Source organism: Mya arenaria, chromosome 14 (assembly GCF_026914265.1).
Source record: "Mya arenaria isolate MELC-2E11 chromosome 14, ASM2691426v1".
Classification (NCBI taxonomy): Eukaryota; Metazoa; Mollusca; class Bivalvia; order Myida; family Myidae; genus Mya; species Mya arenaria.
In genome coordinates, this window is record NC_069135.1 from 58,277,290 (window position 1) to 58,294,228 (window position 16,939).

Below are 16,939 nucleotides of genomic sequence, written 5' to 3' on the forward strand. Positions count from 1 at the left end.
AAAAGGCGCATTTGTTTGAAAAATATATCTAAAATATTATACAGTTGTAAGGTTTGGGTATGTTTAAATCGACATGACTGAAAATATATCGTGTTTTATAGCAGTATGTTTTAAATAACCGGTATCTAACTGTGTACATTTTGGTTTGATATCATTTCCTAAAGTGAAGTAATAATCGATCACTCTCAAGTGACTTTCTAATGTTGTTTTGCAAATATTCACGCCAACCTTAAACACTTCAAGACAATGACTTCAATTTAGTTTCGTGATATCTATTCATAGTGAGACATTGACCCTGACAATGTCTTTCTGGTTTTAGAACACATTTATCGAGAGAACTAATTATAGATGTTTTGATATTAAAGGGACTTGATACCAAATGATACCATATCAAGTAGAAAAGACAAATGTAAAAAACTTACATCAAATTGATATCGTTGTGTACAAGGCATTTAATCTGATTTACTGATGTATCTTATCGCATACCACACATTTATATTTTGCAGTTTTTGTGTATTTCTCCAATTTAAAATTTACTGGGTATGACAGATTAGTGTGTGAAACAATCACATTAGACTTTCTAAGTGTTCAGAAAAACAATTCCGCACTATTTTCAAACGCGGAAACTCAGCTGAGAAAGCTTGTGAGATGACATGATTGTTGCGTATATTCTTAAAACCAAAATAAAATTATGTAATATCCATATTCTAGTTTGTGTTGACAATTCTAGGCTTCTTTGAGGAAATACTTTTTGCCTATTTTTGGACCATCTGGTGTCAATTAAGTCCCTTTAACAGTGAATAAACTAAACTTGTTGCCATTAATATTCAAATATTTAAGTTTCGAAAAAAAATATTGATTTATATTTGGTTCCTTTGCACCATTATTGTGCAGAATCGACAGGCCATGAACATTTACCAGATGAATTATTGATGCCCGTTTGACGTCAACTCATCCTCAATTATTTCAATACATATTGATCAGACAATTGACTTTTTAATCATTTTGCAGGATTCATTTGTGACACATGTTCAAAAGGCCTGTAACAGTTTCGTTTCTGATAAAAAATCGAGCGGAACTGTATTTAAATAATCTGCCATCTATTGATGTTCTATAATTTCATTCATAAACATCGTCACAAGATTGTGTGTGCATAATAGATTTATTTCCATTTTTTTATCTGCCTTTTGTATTGTTTTGTTTTTTAGATATTAACGCATACTGTTCTTATAAGATCGGTCATTGAAACGAACCAGTTTTTTACCAATACTAATTATCAATTACCGACAATAATATTTTGCAATAAAATGATATACATGTTCAACAAATTACAAATATTTTGAACAGTAACTATGTGATGAATGGTGGGACGTGTTTAAGTCATTTCATGTTTAAGTAATGACTTTAATGATATGACCATACTTGGGTGGGTATATGGTTTTCAGTGACGTCTGGAGCTAACTACTGAATTGGAAAGGTTAACTTATGGAAGAATAAATGTCAAATATTAATAAATACAATCCTTTTATTATGTGCTCACGTTCTCAATTTAAGGTAATTATGCCCCCTTTTGAAAAAAGTGGGGTATATTGTTTTGCACATGTCGGTCGGTCTGTCTGTCTGTCTGTCTGTCTGTCTGTCTGTCTGTCTGTCTGTCGGTCGGTCGGAATACCAAATGGTTTCCGATCAATAACTTGAGAACGCTTTGACCGAGGGACCTCATACTTGGTATGTGTATTGGTCATCACCAGCAGATGAACCCTATTGATTTTGAGGTCAGTGGGTCAAAGGTCAAGGTCAGTGTGACCTTTACATGAAAAACGGTTTCCGATCAATAACTTGAGAACGCTTTGACCCAGGAACCTCATACTTGGTAGGTGTATTGGTCATGACCAGCAGATGAACCCTATTGATTTTGAGGTCAGTGGGTCAAAGGTCAAGGTCAGTGTGACCTTAACATGAAAAACGGTTTCCGATCAATAACTTGAGAACGCTTTGACCCAGGGACCTCATACTAGGTAGGCTTATTGGTCATGACCAGCAGATGAACCCTATTGATTTTGAGGTCAGTGGGTCAAAGGTCAAGGTCAGTGTGACTGTAAGCTGAAAAAAGGTTTTCTGATTGTCCATATTTTATTTTCTTATATAGTAGACAGTAGAAATTTATATGTCACTAAATGCATGAGTTGAAGTATCAGTTTTCAGTGAACATCTAGTTTAATTATGCCCCCCTTCGAAGCAGAGGGGTTATATAATTGCTTTGCACATGTCGGTCGGTCTGTTGGAAGACCAAAGCTTGTCCGAGTGATAACTCAACAATTCCCGGACCTATGGTCATCAAACTTGACATGAAGATTAGGTATGACCAGTAGATGACCTGCCTCATATGCATCCAATGACAAATCAGCTGTCATTTCAGTCCATGCATATTTCATTCAATTGTCCAAATATTTCTGGCAACTTGGCGCTCAGGGGGCATAATGTTTGACAAACATCTCTTGTTTTTATTGTCGTTTGATCAGTAAGAAATTAAAACTGCCAATTCCATTCACACCCATTGCGATAGTTGGGGTTAACATTCAGAACCATTTTGTAATGAGTAGGAAAAGCACTTAAACATTAAGTGCTCAAAAAACTTAAAACAAATAGTTCAAAGTGAAAGATATATGAGCCGTGTCGCACGATTTTGGGCCTTCGGACATAATTATTACAAATGAAATAATCATTAATAAAAAATGCCAAAAATAATGATTTTTTTCTATGTAAATCAATTTCTTCCTGACTTCTTTCTTTTTAAGGTTTGTCATTGGTGCATCATTTTCTCGATAATTTATGACCATAGGTTTACTCATGTTTCCATAGCAACCATGATTTCGTCCCGACGTATTTTGACTGGATTGATAGTCTGTGTTTAAAACTGCCAAATGTATTAAAAATACAAAAATGATTCATTATTTTTATCTTAATTTATGTTCCTTAAAGATTCTGTGAAAAGAAAATAATTTAAATTATAAGCTAGTTGTAATATTGATACAATAATTTTGCACGTCATTTGAATAATGCATTTTTATTATGACGTCATTTGAGTGACGTCAAATTTAGTATTCAAAATGCGCAATACATGATCTCACTTGTAAACACGTAACTTAAGCAATTTAAGTGATATCAGCATGAAATTTTCAGAATATCTTTCTGTAATTACATGGCATTCAAATACCTTAAAACATTGTAATAGCAAAAATATGTCCGAAGGCCCAAAATCGCGCGACGCGGCTCATATGTCAATTAGATATAAATGTTTTACATTGTAAATTATTCTCTTAAATGTTTCGTGAAATATATACAACCACAAGTAGCAAAACATTTTTTTTCCAAAGTTTGAAGTATCAGGGCTCAAGTTTATATCTAATACCATAGAGTTTGGCATTCGGTATAAATCTGTTGTAATATTTAAAAATAAATAAATCGATATTTGTAAAGTTTAAACAGCAGTTAAACAGTTATTATGCCCCCTTCAAGGTCCCTTTGATGAAGATAGGGTATATGGGTTTGCAAATATATAGGTTGGTCAGTCTTTAGACCATAACTTTTTTATCTTCACTGTACATTAACTTAAGAACAGTTTGACGTAGGATCATGAAACTTTTGTGGTATGTTACCTTTGACCAGTAGATGACTCCTATTGTGGACAGTAGGTCTAAGTTCAAGGTATAAAGTGACCATATAGGACAAGGTTGGTTAACAGCTTTATGAACAGTTTGTCTGCATTTGAATGCTTGTCAAGAAGATGGTAGTATTGATGAAATAACCCCAATATGTGTACTATTAATTTTACTGTGATTTATCCGGTATATTTCAGAAAAAGCACAATGTTCACATGTATTTCGACAAGGATACGGGATCGTGGGTGCGTATGCCTATTGGCTGGGAGTTACATCATAACATGGTCAAGAGTCTTGTGGATCAAGTTGAGGTATGTCTTCATAATAATTTAATTCATGAATATTAATGCCCCCCTTAGAAGAGGAGGGGGTATATTACTATGCACATGTCAGTGGGTATGTCAGTTGGTTGGTCCATCGGTAGACCAAAGCTTCTACGAGTGTAAACACAACAATCATTGACCTATTGTCATCAAAATTGTCATTAAGGTTTGGCCTGACCAGTAGATGACCCTATTTATTAAAGGTCAAGGTCACAGTGACCCGTAATGCAAAAAAGTGGTCAAAGCTTTTCAGAGTTATAACTCGAATAATGCCTGGACCTATGGTCATCAAAATTGACATGGAGGCTGGGCCTGACCAGTAGATGACCCCTATTGATTGTAGGGGTCATCAGGTCAAAGGTCAAGGTCACAGTGATTTTGAATGTGAAAAGGTTGTTCAAGTGATAATTCAACAATCCCTGCACCCATGGCTCTCAAACTTGATTTGGAGGTTTGGCCTGACCAGTAGATGAGCCCTTTTGATTTCAGGGGTCATCTGGTCAAAGGTCAAGGTCACAATGACTTTGAACGCAAAAAGCTTGTCTGTGTGAGTCGACAATGCCTGCACCCATAGCCCTCAAACTTGACATTTAGGTTGGGGGTTGTGGATGACCCCTATTGATTTTGAGGTCATAGAAACAAAGGTCAAGGTTACAGTGACCTTGAACGCGAAAAGCTTGTCCGAATGATAATTAGACATGTTTATCTGCAAATATCAGTCATCATCTGAACTTGATTAAAATCTGAACCAATTATTCTCACACTTTAGTACTTAATGATAGCCTATCTGCAATTTCATTGGCTGTAATTGTAGGTTGTACTCTTATCGTTGTATGACAGGAAGCAGTACCAACATGGGGCGATCGTCAGGACATCCTGTCTCTGCTGCGGGCGTGCAACTATGACCCCGATGAGTGTATATCAATATACCTACATCTACAGAAGGACCGTAAGTAAACATGCTGGAAACATATTATATCAGACTTATAATAAGATCTTAATTGATTTGACTGTTAATTGAATTACAACAGACTATGATAACTGAGTACCTAACGAGAGAATATGTAGTTTTCTTATACATAAGAATCACTTTTTTAAATGTTGAAGCCAAACTTTAATTGAACGCCTGCAAGTTCTAAGAGCATTTGTAAGTCCAGAGTTACCATGTGGCTAGTAAATATCTCCATTGGTTGAACAGTTAGAAATATTTGTATCAGAGTGGTTCGTCATCACATTTTTTTACCAGAGTATGATAACTTTCTCAAATATTAGTTTTGGCGCATTGTACATTGAATTATTATCAGAATTTATATGGTTCTGGAAAATAAAAAAATGTTAGTCTGTAGATTGATATAATTTAAAGATATTCATGCATAAATTTCTTCTGTCGAATTGCTGAAAATTAAATTGGTTAAGTCCATTCTTGCTTCTCCAAGAAGTTGGATTGTGGAATATCTGTCTGTATTCTGTCAGCATTATTAGTCTTTATCTATTTTAGCTTGGTTTTGAAGACAGCTATAATAAGATCTTAATCACATTGGAGTTTTCAGTGAATAAATAAATACCGGTGTCAAAATCCAGAGACTGTTCTTCATAAAAAAAAATGATTGAACCTATTTCTTAAATAAATAATAGCATATGCTTGCATAATCTGATGATTATAGTTAAGACCTGTGACAGTGACAGTCAGCCTCCCACAAGTGATAAGGGAGAGAAAGCCTCCAATTTATGTCATGTTATTCGGCACACCATGTTTGTCATTTCAGAATGGATGAAAGCTCCCAAGACAGCAAAGGAAGGGAAGGCGATGGAGGAAGGTGAAAACCGGATGGCTGATTTGGAGGAAAAAGTCCGGAAAATGGTATTGACCTCTAGCATATAACTGTGCTAAGCTTGTCTATTTTTCTGAAACAAAGATGGGTGTTGTCATGGGCTTGATATCAATGTTGTTATGGTGTCATGCTCACCGTTCATGTTTGCCACAGTTAAAAAACTGTTCAAGTCATTAACCTAAAAGTTGGATCATATTTTGAGAAATGATGCTTGTATGCATATTACTTAGATTCTCCCATTCATATCTCATGTTTTAAAAAAAAAATGTTGTGTAATTGTGATAGCTTCTGGGTTTTTTTTGGACGTCCTGGTGAAAAACTTGAACCTTATTAAAAAAGGTTCATGAAATTCACTGAAACTTAGTACGCATGTTGCCAGAGGAAGTACACACTTGTACATCAAGGCTCAAAACTCTGACTTTTATAACTGTTGTGTTATACCCCTTGTTCAAATGAAAAAAATGTGAGGGCTCAGTTAGTTATCTGGCCATAAATGATGTTTTAAATGTTAAATAAAGTAAAAAAAAATAATTAAAAAATGCCTTTCTACAAAAATGCTTTAGGTTTGCTAAGATATTGTTTGCTGGAAAGTTGAACATGTGTTCTGATTGAAAAACATTACTTTTCCTGTAAATTTACTGTATTCATCTCATAAACAAGGTCGTCGTCATGAAATAATGTGATTGTATATCTGTCTTAGGCCTTTCATGTAATATTCTGTTTATTTTTCCTCCGATGGTAAAACTGTGATAAATGTTGTTTTTCATTGTCAATAAACAGGAAATAAAACACGATCATGATTGTATCAACCCTGTAAAAGTATAGCGAGATATTGTGCAGACTGGTTTTCATTGCATAAAATATTGACTGGTTTCTTCTTTCAGGAAATTGAGTTGCAGAAGGAGCGGACAACAAGGCAGGAGATGGAGAGAAATGTATGTGGCTCTCAAGTTCACGGTTTTCAATATCAAATCAAAAACATAGGAACAATTGTTATTTGCATTTTAAAAAATATGTTCCGGCTGATGAATATATACCCACGTGTTATTTCGGTAAAAAGAAAAACCCTTTTCATCATACTAAGAAAAAAGTCCAATCCACATCATCAATTCATCGTGGCAAATTATATGAAATTCATTTGGAAAAAAATGAAACAAATGTGGTCATGTGCCCATGCAGTGTTTTTCAGTAAATGCTGGCCAATTAACTCAAGAAATCTATTTATAGGCTTGCAAATATGATAAAATAGTGTTAACTTGAGCAAAACTAGTCTTTCCCAAAATACTGTGCATATTGTTTCATTTTGTTTGATTTGTTGTGTGGAAATTGATTTGATGAAATCGTATATTATTAAATAAAAAACAAGTTTACAAGTCTGTTAAAATCAGGAAAACTATTTAAGGATCACTGTTCATCTGTGATTGTTTATTCTCAAAGTCCAGCAAAGATGATGAAAGTAAATAAAGTCCAGCAAAACCATTCAAGAATACTGGTAATACTAATGATTTCTCCACAAATGTTCACCATTAACCCTGTTCATATTTATTCCACCCCCCCATTAGCTTGAGGAGCAGATGACCAAATACAGTGAACTTGAGGTGGAGGCCAAAGAATGGGAGGCCCAGCTGTCTGCTGCCACAGGGGGACGCCCAATGTCCGCCCGACCCATCTCCCGTATGCACAAGGCCGGCAAGGGGCCTCCACCAAAGGGAGGCAAAGGGGTAGGTGTTGAAACTCTTTCTATTTCTATTTCAGTATTTGTTAGGTCGTCTAATTTTCTTAAATGGTTGTTCTTTGAACACATGTTGCCTGAGACAGTGCACACATGTACGGCACATAACACTGGCTTTAATGACTGTTAAGTGATGCTATTTCCAGACAAGATTTCTCTTGTTACAACTTCTGAAGCTTAATGGTTTTACTAAAGCTATGCTTTCATTAGATTTTAAATTATGGCACTAATAAGCACTTTACATTTGTATAAACAGTTCCATGGATAATTGGTATAGAGTAGAAAGCAAAAAAGTAATAGATTATTTATGGAGGACTGCAGGGAAAGGGCTGTTTTCCATAAGTTTTAAATTATTTACTTTGTAGTGCAAGATGTATTCAATGCATTTAAAGTGAACAATTTTACATATAATTCTTTGATACAAACTGAATCTTTGTTGAACATTGATTTCTGCCCAATAACTGAAGTGAACATTGATGGATAGTGATGAAACTTGGTGTGTAGGTGGCTTACTTTTAATGTGCTTTTGACAAGTGTGGGGTCAAGGTCATTGTTACTTCAAATAGAAAAATGACATCCGCCCAATATGTTAAGTTAGAATTGATGGATCGTTATGAAACTTTGTGTGGGTAGCTTAAGTGAAGAGCTACTTTGGGAGTGCTTTTGAGTAGGATGGGGTCAAGGTCAAATTAAAAAAAGGGAAATGGTTTCCAACCAATTACTAAAGTTAGGATTGATGGATAGTGAATTCATTTGGTGTGTAGATAGTTTATGTGAAAAGCTAGCTTAGGATCGCTTTGAGGGGAGTGGGGCTAAGGTCACTGTAATTAATAATAGAAAAATGGATTCCCCTAAATAACTTTAGTTAGAATTGATGGGTAGTGATGAAACTTTGTGTGTTGGTAGCTCATGTGAATAGCTAGTTTTTCTTTTTAAATTGATAATTTAAATAATTTATTTCGTCTTCAAATCATATAAACATTATTTTGAAATAAGGATTTATTTATATTCTCTTTATTGTGTAACATTTCTACATTCCAGAAGCCTGTTCCAATGCCTCAGGTTGAGGAGACTGTGAACCCCGATGATGTCCTGGACCTGGACGCCAACGCCAAGGAGCTGCGGAAGTCCCACACACGACTCAAAATGGATGTGGAAAGATATATGGGAGACCTCAAACACATCATGGGACAGGTACTGGGGTGGGGGTTCACATCATGGGGCAGGTACAGGGTGGGGGGTTCACATCATGGAACAGATACTGGGATGGGGTTCACATCATGGGGCAGGTATGGGGGTGGTGCTTCAAATCATGGAACAGATATGGTGATGGGGCTTCAGATCATGGGGCTTGTATGGGATGGGGGTTCACATCATGGGGCAGGTACAGGGTGGGGCGTTCACATCATGGGGCAGGTACAGGGTTGGGGGTTCACATCATGGGGCAGGTACAGGGTGGGGGGTTCACATCATGGGGCAGGTACAGGGTGGGGGGTTCACATCATGGGGCAGGTACAGGGTGGGGGGTTCACATCATTGGGCAGGTACGGGGATGGGGTTCACATCATGGGGCAGGTACGGGGGTGGTGGTTCACATCATGGGGCAGGTACGGGTGGGGGGTTCACATCAGTGGGCAGGTACGGGGTGGGGGTTCACATCATGGGGCTGGTATGGGGTGGGGGTTCACATCAGTGGGCATGTATGGGGTGGTGGTTCACATCATGGGGCAGGTATGGGGTGGTGGTTCACATCATGGGGCAGGTACGGGGTGGGGGTTCACATCATGGGGCAGGTACGGGGTGGGGGTTCACATCATGGGGCAGGTACAGGGTGGGGGTTCACATCATGGGGCAGGTACGGGATGGGGGTTCACATCATGGAACAGGTATGGGGGTGGGGCTTAACATCATGGACAGTTACGGGGGTGGGGCTTCACATCATCAGACAGGTACGGGGATGGGGCTTCACATGGGACAGGTATTTGGGTCGGGGTTCACATCATGGGACAGGTATGAGGTTGGGGGTTAACATCATGAGACGGGTATGGGGTGGGGGTTCACATCATGGCACAGGTATGGGGTGGGGGTTAACATAATTGTACTAGGCTTATGCGACCCTATTCACTAATAGGTAATATTGCAAAATGATAAAATTGCTAGGTAGACATCAACAGGCCAGTATGTGGCTGGACTGACTGTTTGATGTAATACATCTAAAGACTAAAATGACATTTGCTGTTCATTTTATTCAGTAACACTTAGGTCAGCTAAGATTGGATGTAATGATTTCAAGAAAAGCCAAGAAAAAACCCACAAACTGAAACATACATTACAAATAACTTGTATAAGTTCCTGCATTATGCCTCTCTATTGGCAGATTGGCCCGACCATCAAGCAGCTGAAACTCTCGGAGAAGAGTAGCCAGGGTGAGATAGAGGAGGTGCGGGCGCTGTACAGGAAGGAGGCCATACAGCGCAAACTCCTGTATAACCAGGTATAGTACTCTAGGGGGCTGGGATTGGACCCTTGGGTCAGGACTTGGTTGGGATGCCAGGGTGAGGTAAAGGAAGTGAGGTTACTGCACAGGAAAGAAGCCATATAACAAAAACTCCTGTATAACCAGGTATAGCACTGTATGTGTTCGGGGCTGGACCCTTGGGTCAGGACTTGTTTTGGGGGCCAGGGTAAGATAAAGGAAGTTAGTGCAATGTACATGAAGAAGGCCATATTACAGAAACTCCTGTATAACCAGGTATAGCACTCTGTGAGTATTGGGAGGGTTTTGGTTTGATCCTTGGTTTGGTCGGGGGGGGGGGGGGGGGGGAGGAGATAGAGTGCAAACTTCTGTATAACCAGGAATTGGGGGGTTTGGGATTTCACATGGGGAATGTCACCAGGGGGGTTGGGGATGAGGGGGTGGGTGATATCCTGGGATTCAGCTTTGGGAGTTGTCACCAAGGGATGTTTGCAGATGTACCCCATGGGATGACGTATATTACTCTGAGGATTGACCTGATTTAAGGATAAAGGGTTTGAGTAGACGTAGAGCATGGTGGGTTTTCCAGATTTGAGAAGCAATATAGCACAGCCTTTATCGGCTACACGAGGCTCCAGGTTGAGAGATGGGTCAGTTTGTATTCCTGGTAGTTTAAGAGTGATGGATGGATATTTCACTACATTTTTATTAGCTTGACTATTCGATGAATTAGGAGAGCTATACTACTCACCCAAGTGTCGGCGTCGACATCACCCCGTGGTTAAAGTTTTGCGTGCAAGCACACATAGGTTAATATATCAGCAACTACTTGAGGTATTGCATTGAGAATTGATACAATGGTACTCAACCATCCAACCTACTTAATTAACCAAGTTAGATAACTCTAGTTTGCATTTAATGCCAATAATAGGCCTTTGTTATTTGACTTAGAAATTCTGGTTAAGGTTTTGCGTGCAAGCACACATAGGTTAATATCTCAGCAACTACTGGATGAATTGCATTGAGACTTTATAAAATGGTACTCAACCATCCAATCTACTTAAATAACCAAGTAAGATAACTCTAGTTTGCATTAAATTCAAATAATGACCCCTTTTTTATTCAACATAGAAATTCTGGTTAAGGTTTTGCATGTAACCACTTTTAAGTCAATGCTTCAGCAAATACATCATGTATTGCATTGAAACTTTACACTCAGGCTCATAACCATTTAACCTTCTTATTTAATCAAGTAAGATAACTCTATGTTTCATATTATATAATTTTTGCCCCTTTATTATGCGACTTGGAAATTCTGGTTAAGGTCTTGCATGTTAACACACATACGATAATATCTCAGCAACTACTTGATGCATTGCATTGAGACTTTATACAATGGTATTCAACCACCCAACCTAAATGAATGATCAATTTAGATAACTGTGTTTTGCAAATAATGGCCCTTTATTATTACACTTAAAAATTCTGGTTAAAATTTTGCATGTAACCACATTTATGTTAATATCTCCGCATCATGTATTGCATTGAAATCTAATCTAACAGTGATCCATGCATGTTTCGCCAAAACTTTTCAATCCTTACACTGAAAAGCACCGGAATAGTCGAGCGCGTTGTCTCTGTGATAGCTCTTGTTAATTTTATGGTTGGTACTGGCCAGGGCCAGTATTCAATATTAATCTTATCCTTATCATTAAACATGCCTCAGTAATTCCACTCAGCCTATTGGTCAACTAAATATACAGGCCAATCAAAACACTCAGTTTCTAATCTTAAATTTAAGTTCAATTTAAGTTGCGTACTAAATATGGCTCCAGAATTTGATTAAAAATATTTCTTCTCCTCATTTAGATGTATCTGTCATCTTGCTGATATTATCTCATTCTATTCGCTCAGCTACAAGAGTTGCGAGGCAACATTCGGGTGTTCTGCCGTGTACGTAAGGATGACCGGGCTGAGAGCTGTCTCAAGTTTCCGAGTGACACGGACATTGTTGCTATCAACCCCCAGCAGGGCAAGAAGATGTTCACATTTGACCGTGTCTTTGATCCCAATTCAACTCAGGAACAGGTATGTTATAACATATTTTATACTTAAAAGAAGACTTGGTTTTCTTATTGAAATTTAAAACAACCATAAGCATTTAATAGCATATTATGGATTTCAATATAATTAAACAAACTATCAATAGTAGAGTAAATCTGTAGTATCATGTCAATAGTTTATGAATTTTCAGTTGATTTTCTGAACCATTCAAAATGGCTGCCTATTGTGTGGATTGCTGTGTTTTGTTTGACACTGATGAATGAAGTTAAATGTGTTTGATTGATTTTGTTACAACTATAACTGTCTGTCTATCAGGTGCTTAAGCTAATGACTTACATGTATCTGTTGTCAGGTGTTTGACGACACAAAGTCTATCATCACGTCATGTGCTGATGGCTACAATGTGTGTCTGCTCGCATACGGGCAGACGGGCAGCGGGAAAACATTCACAATGATGGGACCAGAAAATAACCCGGGTATCAACATCAGGTATGTTACAACTTGCTTTATGTTACACCATCAGGTATGTTACAACTTATTTTATGTTGCAATGTCAGGTATGTTACAACTTATTTTATGTTACATCAGGAATGTTACAGCATCAGGTATGTTGCAACTTCTTTTATGTTACAACATGAGGTATGTTACAGCATCAGGTATGTTGCAACTTCTTTTATGTTACATCAGGAATGTTGCAGCATCAGGTATATTGCAACTTCTTTTATGTTACAACATGAGGAATGTTACAGCATCAGGTATGTTGCAACTTCTTTTATGTTACAACATGAGGTATGTTACAATATCAGGAATGTTACAGCATCAGGTATATTGCAACTTCTTTTATGTTACAACATGAGGAATGTTACAGCATCAGGTATGTTGCAACTTCTTTTATGTTACAACATCAGGAATGTTACAGCATCAGGTATGTTGCAACTTCTTTTATGTTACAACATGAGGTATGTTACAATATCAGGTATGTTCAAAGCATCAGGTATGGTACAACTTATTTTATGTTGCAACATCAGGTATGGTACAACATGAGATATGTTACAACTGATTTTATGTTACAGCATGAGGTATGTTACAACATCAGTTATGTTACAACCTCAAGTATGTTAAAAACATCAGGTATGTTACAACATCAAGTATGTTAAAAACATCAGGTATGGTACAACTTATTTTATGTTACAAAATGAGGTATGTTACAACATCAGGTATGTTACAACATCAGGTATGTTACAACTGATTTGATGTTGCGACATCAAGTATGGTACAACATTAGGTAAGTTACCCATAGACTGTGCTATAACCCCTGTTACATGGTTATTTATTTCAGTGGGACTTAATTCTAAAAAGTTTAACAGCTGATGATAAAACTGAAGTGGAGTAAATGAAAGCGATTTTTTAAAGAATTGTTGTAGCAACAAAACATCTAGTACATCTGAAACCTTACCGTAGACATGTTCTAATCTATCTGTAAAAATAAATGTGGAATATGTCAAAGTGACCAGCATATTGATAGCCCCCTATTTTATGTTTGCAGGGCGATGAAGGAGCTGTTTAAAGTGTGTGATGAGAAAAAAGAAACAATGAGTTTTAACCTCGTTGTAAGTATACATGTGTACAGCTTAGTGTGCCCTAATATTAAAAAAGTGTTCCTAGTGGGTTAATTTGTGTGAATATTCCAATGTGTGAGAAAAAAAAGAAACCATGAATTATAATTTCTCTGCAAGTAATCCCACTTGACCCATTTTTTCAAGAAAAAAATAAGGCCTTACAAGCTTCAGTAACTTTATTCCATTTACCCAAATTATTTACAATTTTCTTTCAATATCTCAAAACTCTTGAAAAGGAGAAAATGAAATGATTTAAACCAAATCTAAAATAGTAAGCTTAGCTTGATTCAGTTATAAGGGACTTAAGACTTTTGGAGAAATTTGGGCTTGGTGTGTACTATAGTGGCTCTCCGTGTGAGGGAAACTTGTCTGACCAACAAGCTATGTGGGCTTACATAACAAAAATTTCAAACTTATTAAAGATATAAAACAATAAGTATGGTTACAGCATTTTTGGTCAGGTTAAACTTTGAAGTCTTTCACTCTATAGGACCAGTTTTCATCTAACTTAAATTTGATATCACTGATGTAGTTATTTAATCAGGGTTTTACTGACCGGAAATAATGTAAGCTCGACTGCATTTAATGCTAGGTTTGTCCTCACTCCTGCAACAGCTCAATTTGGAGACACTGAACAAGTATCCAAGTATGACTCGAGTTATACTCGATCTATTTCTACTACTAATCTAATTACTACTTTCTGTATTTTCCGGCAGGTGTCGCTGGTAGAGATTTACAATGAGACGATCCAGGATCTGCTTACGAGCGAGGCCAAGACCCTGGAACTGCGCACAGCGGGTAATAAAGTGAACATTCCCGGGCTTACTGAGTACCCGATCAAAAACCTCAAGGACGTGCAGACGGTCATGGGACTGGGAGACAAGAACCGATCTGTCGCCTCAACCAAGATGAACTCAACCAGGTCTGGTTTGATATTTTCCCTATTTATCTGAGGAAGAGTAAGTGGCATTGTTATAGCCTTTCTTTCATCATTTTTATGGTCATCATGCTAAAACTTGATTAATGGCTATAAATCTTTCACAATTAAATATGTTTAAATGAAACATGGTTCATTTGTGTAGAGAGTCCCAACACTCTCACAGAAATAAAAGTTTGCACCTTGATCAAATCTCAAAACTATAATAATCAAGAATCTTTAATCAAGGTCGAGTATATGTAAACAAGAATCATTAGCTCAATGACCTATTTTCCGACATGAATAACAAACATACAGAACTTATCAAAACATAGCAATGAGTTTGTGACCTGGAAATAAAAGCATACAGTTTAAAATAGGTGGAAATATTGGAACAAGTATTTACAAAAGCCGTTTCTTGTTATATTCATGCATGCAATTACAAAAAGTAAAATGGATAAGAGCATTGAAAACAGTAATAACATCAACAAGTTATGGAAAACAGCTACAAAAAGTTATACACATTATTACATAGCAAGAACTATTTGTAACTTTAACCATTGATAGATTTGCCTGAAAACTGATTTCATTGATCGTATGTAATATCTTTTCATACAGTTCACGGTCCCACCTGGTGTTGATGTTGGCAGTCGAGGGCAAGGACAAGGTGACTGGGGCGATAACCCGGGGAACCCTTGTGCTGTGTGATCTGGCAGGATCAGAGCGCATCTCCAAGACAGAGGCCGAAGGTCAGCGCCTTGTGGAGGCAGCCGCCATTAACAAGTCACTGTCAGCGCTTGGCCAGGTAAATGGACGTGAATGAATCTTGGTCAGTGAGGGTTGTTGCCAAATAATTGATTTAGTTGGAATTATCATGTTAACACAATATATTGATTAAGAATGATTTTTTGCCATTTAGTTTTGATATACTTTTTTGTCTGATATGAAATGATATATAAATGAAAATCAAACAAGCAAAATATGTTTTTTTATAAACATTTATATCTAAACGTTTCAGTGTTATAACCTTTATACATATTGAAGTTTGCATTGATGTCTGTATCCTTTGTCGGAGGATTTCTAAATTCTTTGTTGAAATGGAAAATATATATATTTTTTTTATTTAATTAAGAATAAAATCTAAAATATATTGAATCATATTTTGCAGGTGTTTACAGCCCTGCGTAGCTCCCAGCTCCATGTACCGTACAGGAACTCTAAACTCACCCAAATCCTACAGCCATCCCTCGGTGGAGATGCTAAGGTACACTGTGGTTTATGTATTAGTTCATGTTCATTTAATATTTGAGCTCAATAAAGACAACAGGCAATAAATTATTAAATCAGCTCGTTAGAAACTAGTTGGTGTCCATTATGAAGTGCCTAGAGAAAGTACACCTAACTGGGCTCATAGCCATGGTGTGTAAAGTGAGAGGCTAACTCATCCATGGTGTATTAAGTGAGAGGCGAACACATCCATGGTGTATTAAGTGAGAGGTTAACACATCCATGGTGTATTAAGTGAGAGGCGAACACATCCATGGTGTGTTAAGTGAGAGGCGAACACATCCATGGTGTGTTAAGTGAGAGGCGAACACATCCATGGTGTGTTAAGTGAGAGGCGAACACATCCATGGTGTGTTAAGTGAGAGGTGAACACATCCATGGTGTGTTAAGTGAGAGGCGAACACATCCATGGTGTGTTAAGTGAGAGGCGAACACATCCATGGTGTGTTAAGTGAGAGGCGAACACTAATCCCTAAAGGCTGTCTTGCAATTAGTATTGTAAAGAAAGGTCAGAGTATTCATGTGTTTAACTTTGTATTTTTGATGTACCTGGGAGTCAACAAACATGAACTGTTATCATTGTAAGCTTGTCTGATTTTCAATGAGAAAAAGTCTACGTGTTGACAAATTTTTGGTGACATCAGTGGTGCCTTGGTAACCTTAATGGTGTCAGCGTGGTTGTGCAACAACTCTAACCATGGCCATAACTCTAATACTGTTCAAGATGAGTAAATGAAACTTGATATGCATGTTGCTAGATTTACAGCAAGGCCCATTACTTTGACTACATAATAGTTGCGCTATGCTCCTTTATCGCCTGAAATAAATAACAAAAGAAACAAACTTGCTCTCTGTGGCACTCTCGTTATTTTATGTGTCACTGTTTTTCTAATGCTGCACTCTCTCAGATTTACTGTTTTGGCAACTTTTTTATATTTTGTCTTGGAATGAGCCAATTTTGCGTTAGTATCTGCAAAATAGTGATATAATACTGCTGACAAAAGATCAGATCGCAGATTTTCATATTT

The 16,939-nt window shown here is 37.3% G+C and overlaps 1 protein-coding gene across 8 annotated transcripts in view; it reads left to right on the forward strand.

The window, feature by feature from the left end:
- LOC128217530 (kinesin-like protein klp-3) overlaps window positions 1-16,939 on the forward strand; it is a 46,106-nt gene that overhangs the window by 23,186 nt on the left and 5,981 nt on the right. For all 8 annotated transcript variants that reach the window (XM_052924711.1, XM_052924713.1, XM_052924712.1 and 5 more), the window contains 13 exons: window positions 3,860-3,973; window positions 4,826-4,934; window positions 5,752-5,846; window positions 6,702-6,752; window positions 7,380-7,538; window positions 8,591-8,743; window positions 9,927-10,043; window positions 11,940-12,113; window positions 12,442-12,578; window positions 13,636-13,699; window positions 14,425-14,630; window positions 15,243-15,429; window positions 15,793-15,888. In XM_052924711.1, coding sequence (XP_052780671.1) covers window positions 3,860-3,973; window positions 4,826-4,934; window positions 5,752-5,846; window positions 6,702-6,752; window positions 7,380-7,538; window positions 8,591-8,743; window positions 9,927-10,043; window positions 11,940-12,113; window positions 12,442-12,578; window positions 13,636-13,699; window positions 14,425-14,630; window positions 15,243-15,429; window positions 15,793-15,888 — 1,662 coding nt within the window. The remainder of the gene's footprint in view (window positions 1-3,859; window positions 3,974-4,825; window positions 4,935-5,751; window positions 5,847-6,701; window positions 6,753-7,379; window positions 7,539-8,590; window positions 8,744-9,926; window positions 10,044-11,939; window positions 12,114-12,441; window positions 12,579-13,635; window positions 13,700-14,424; window positions 14,631-15,242; window positions 15,430-15,792; window positions 15,889-16,939) is intronic.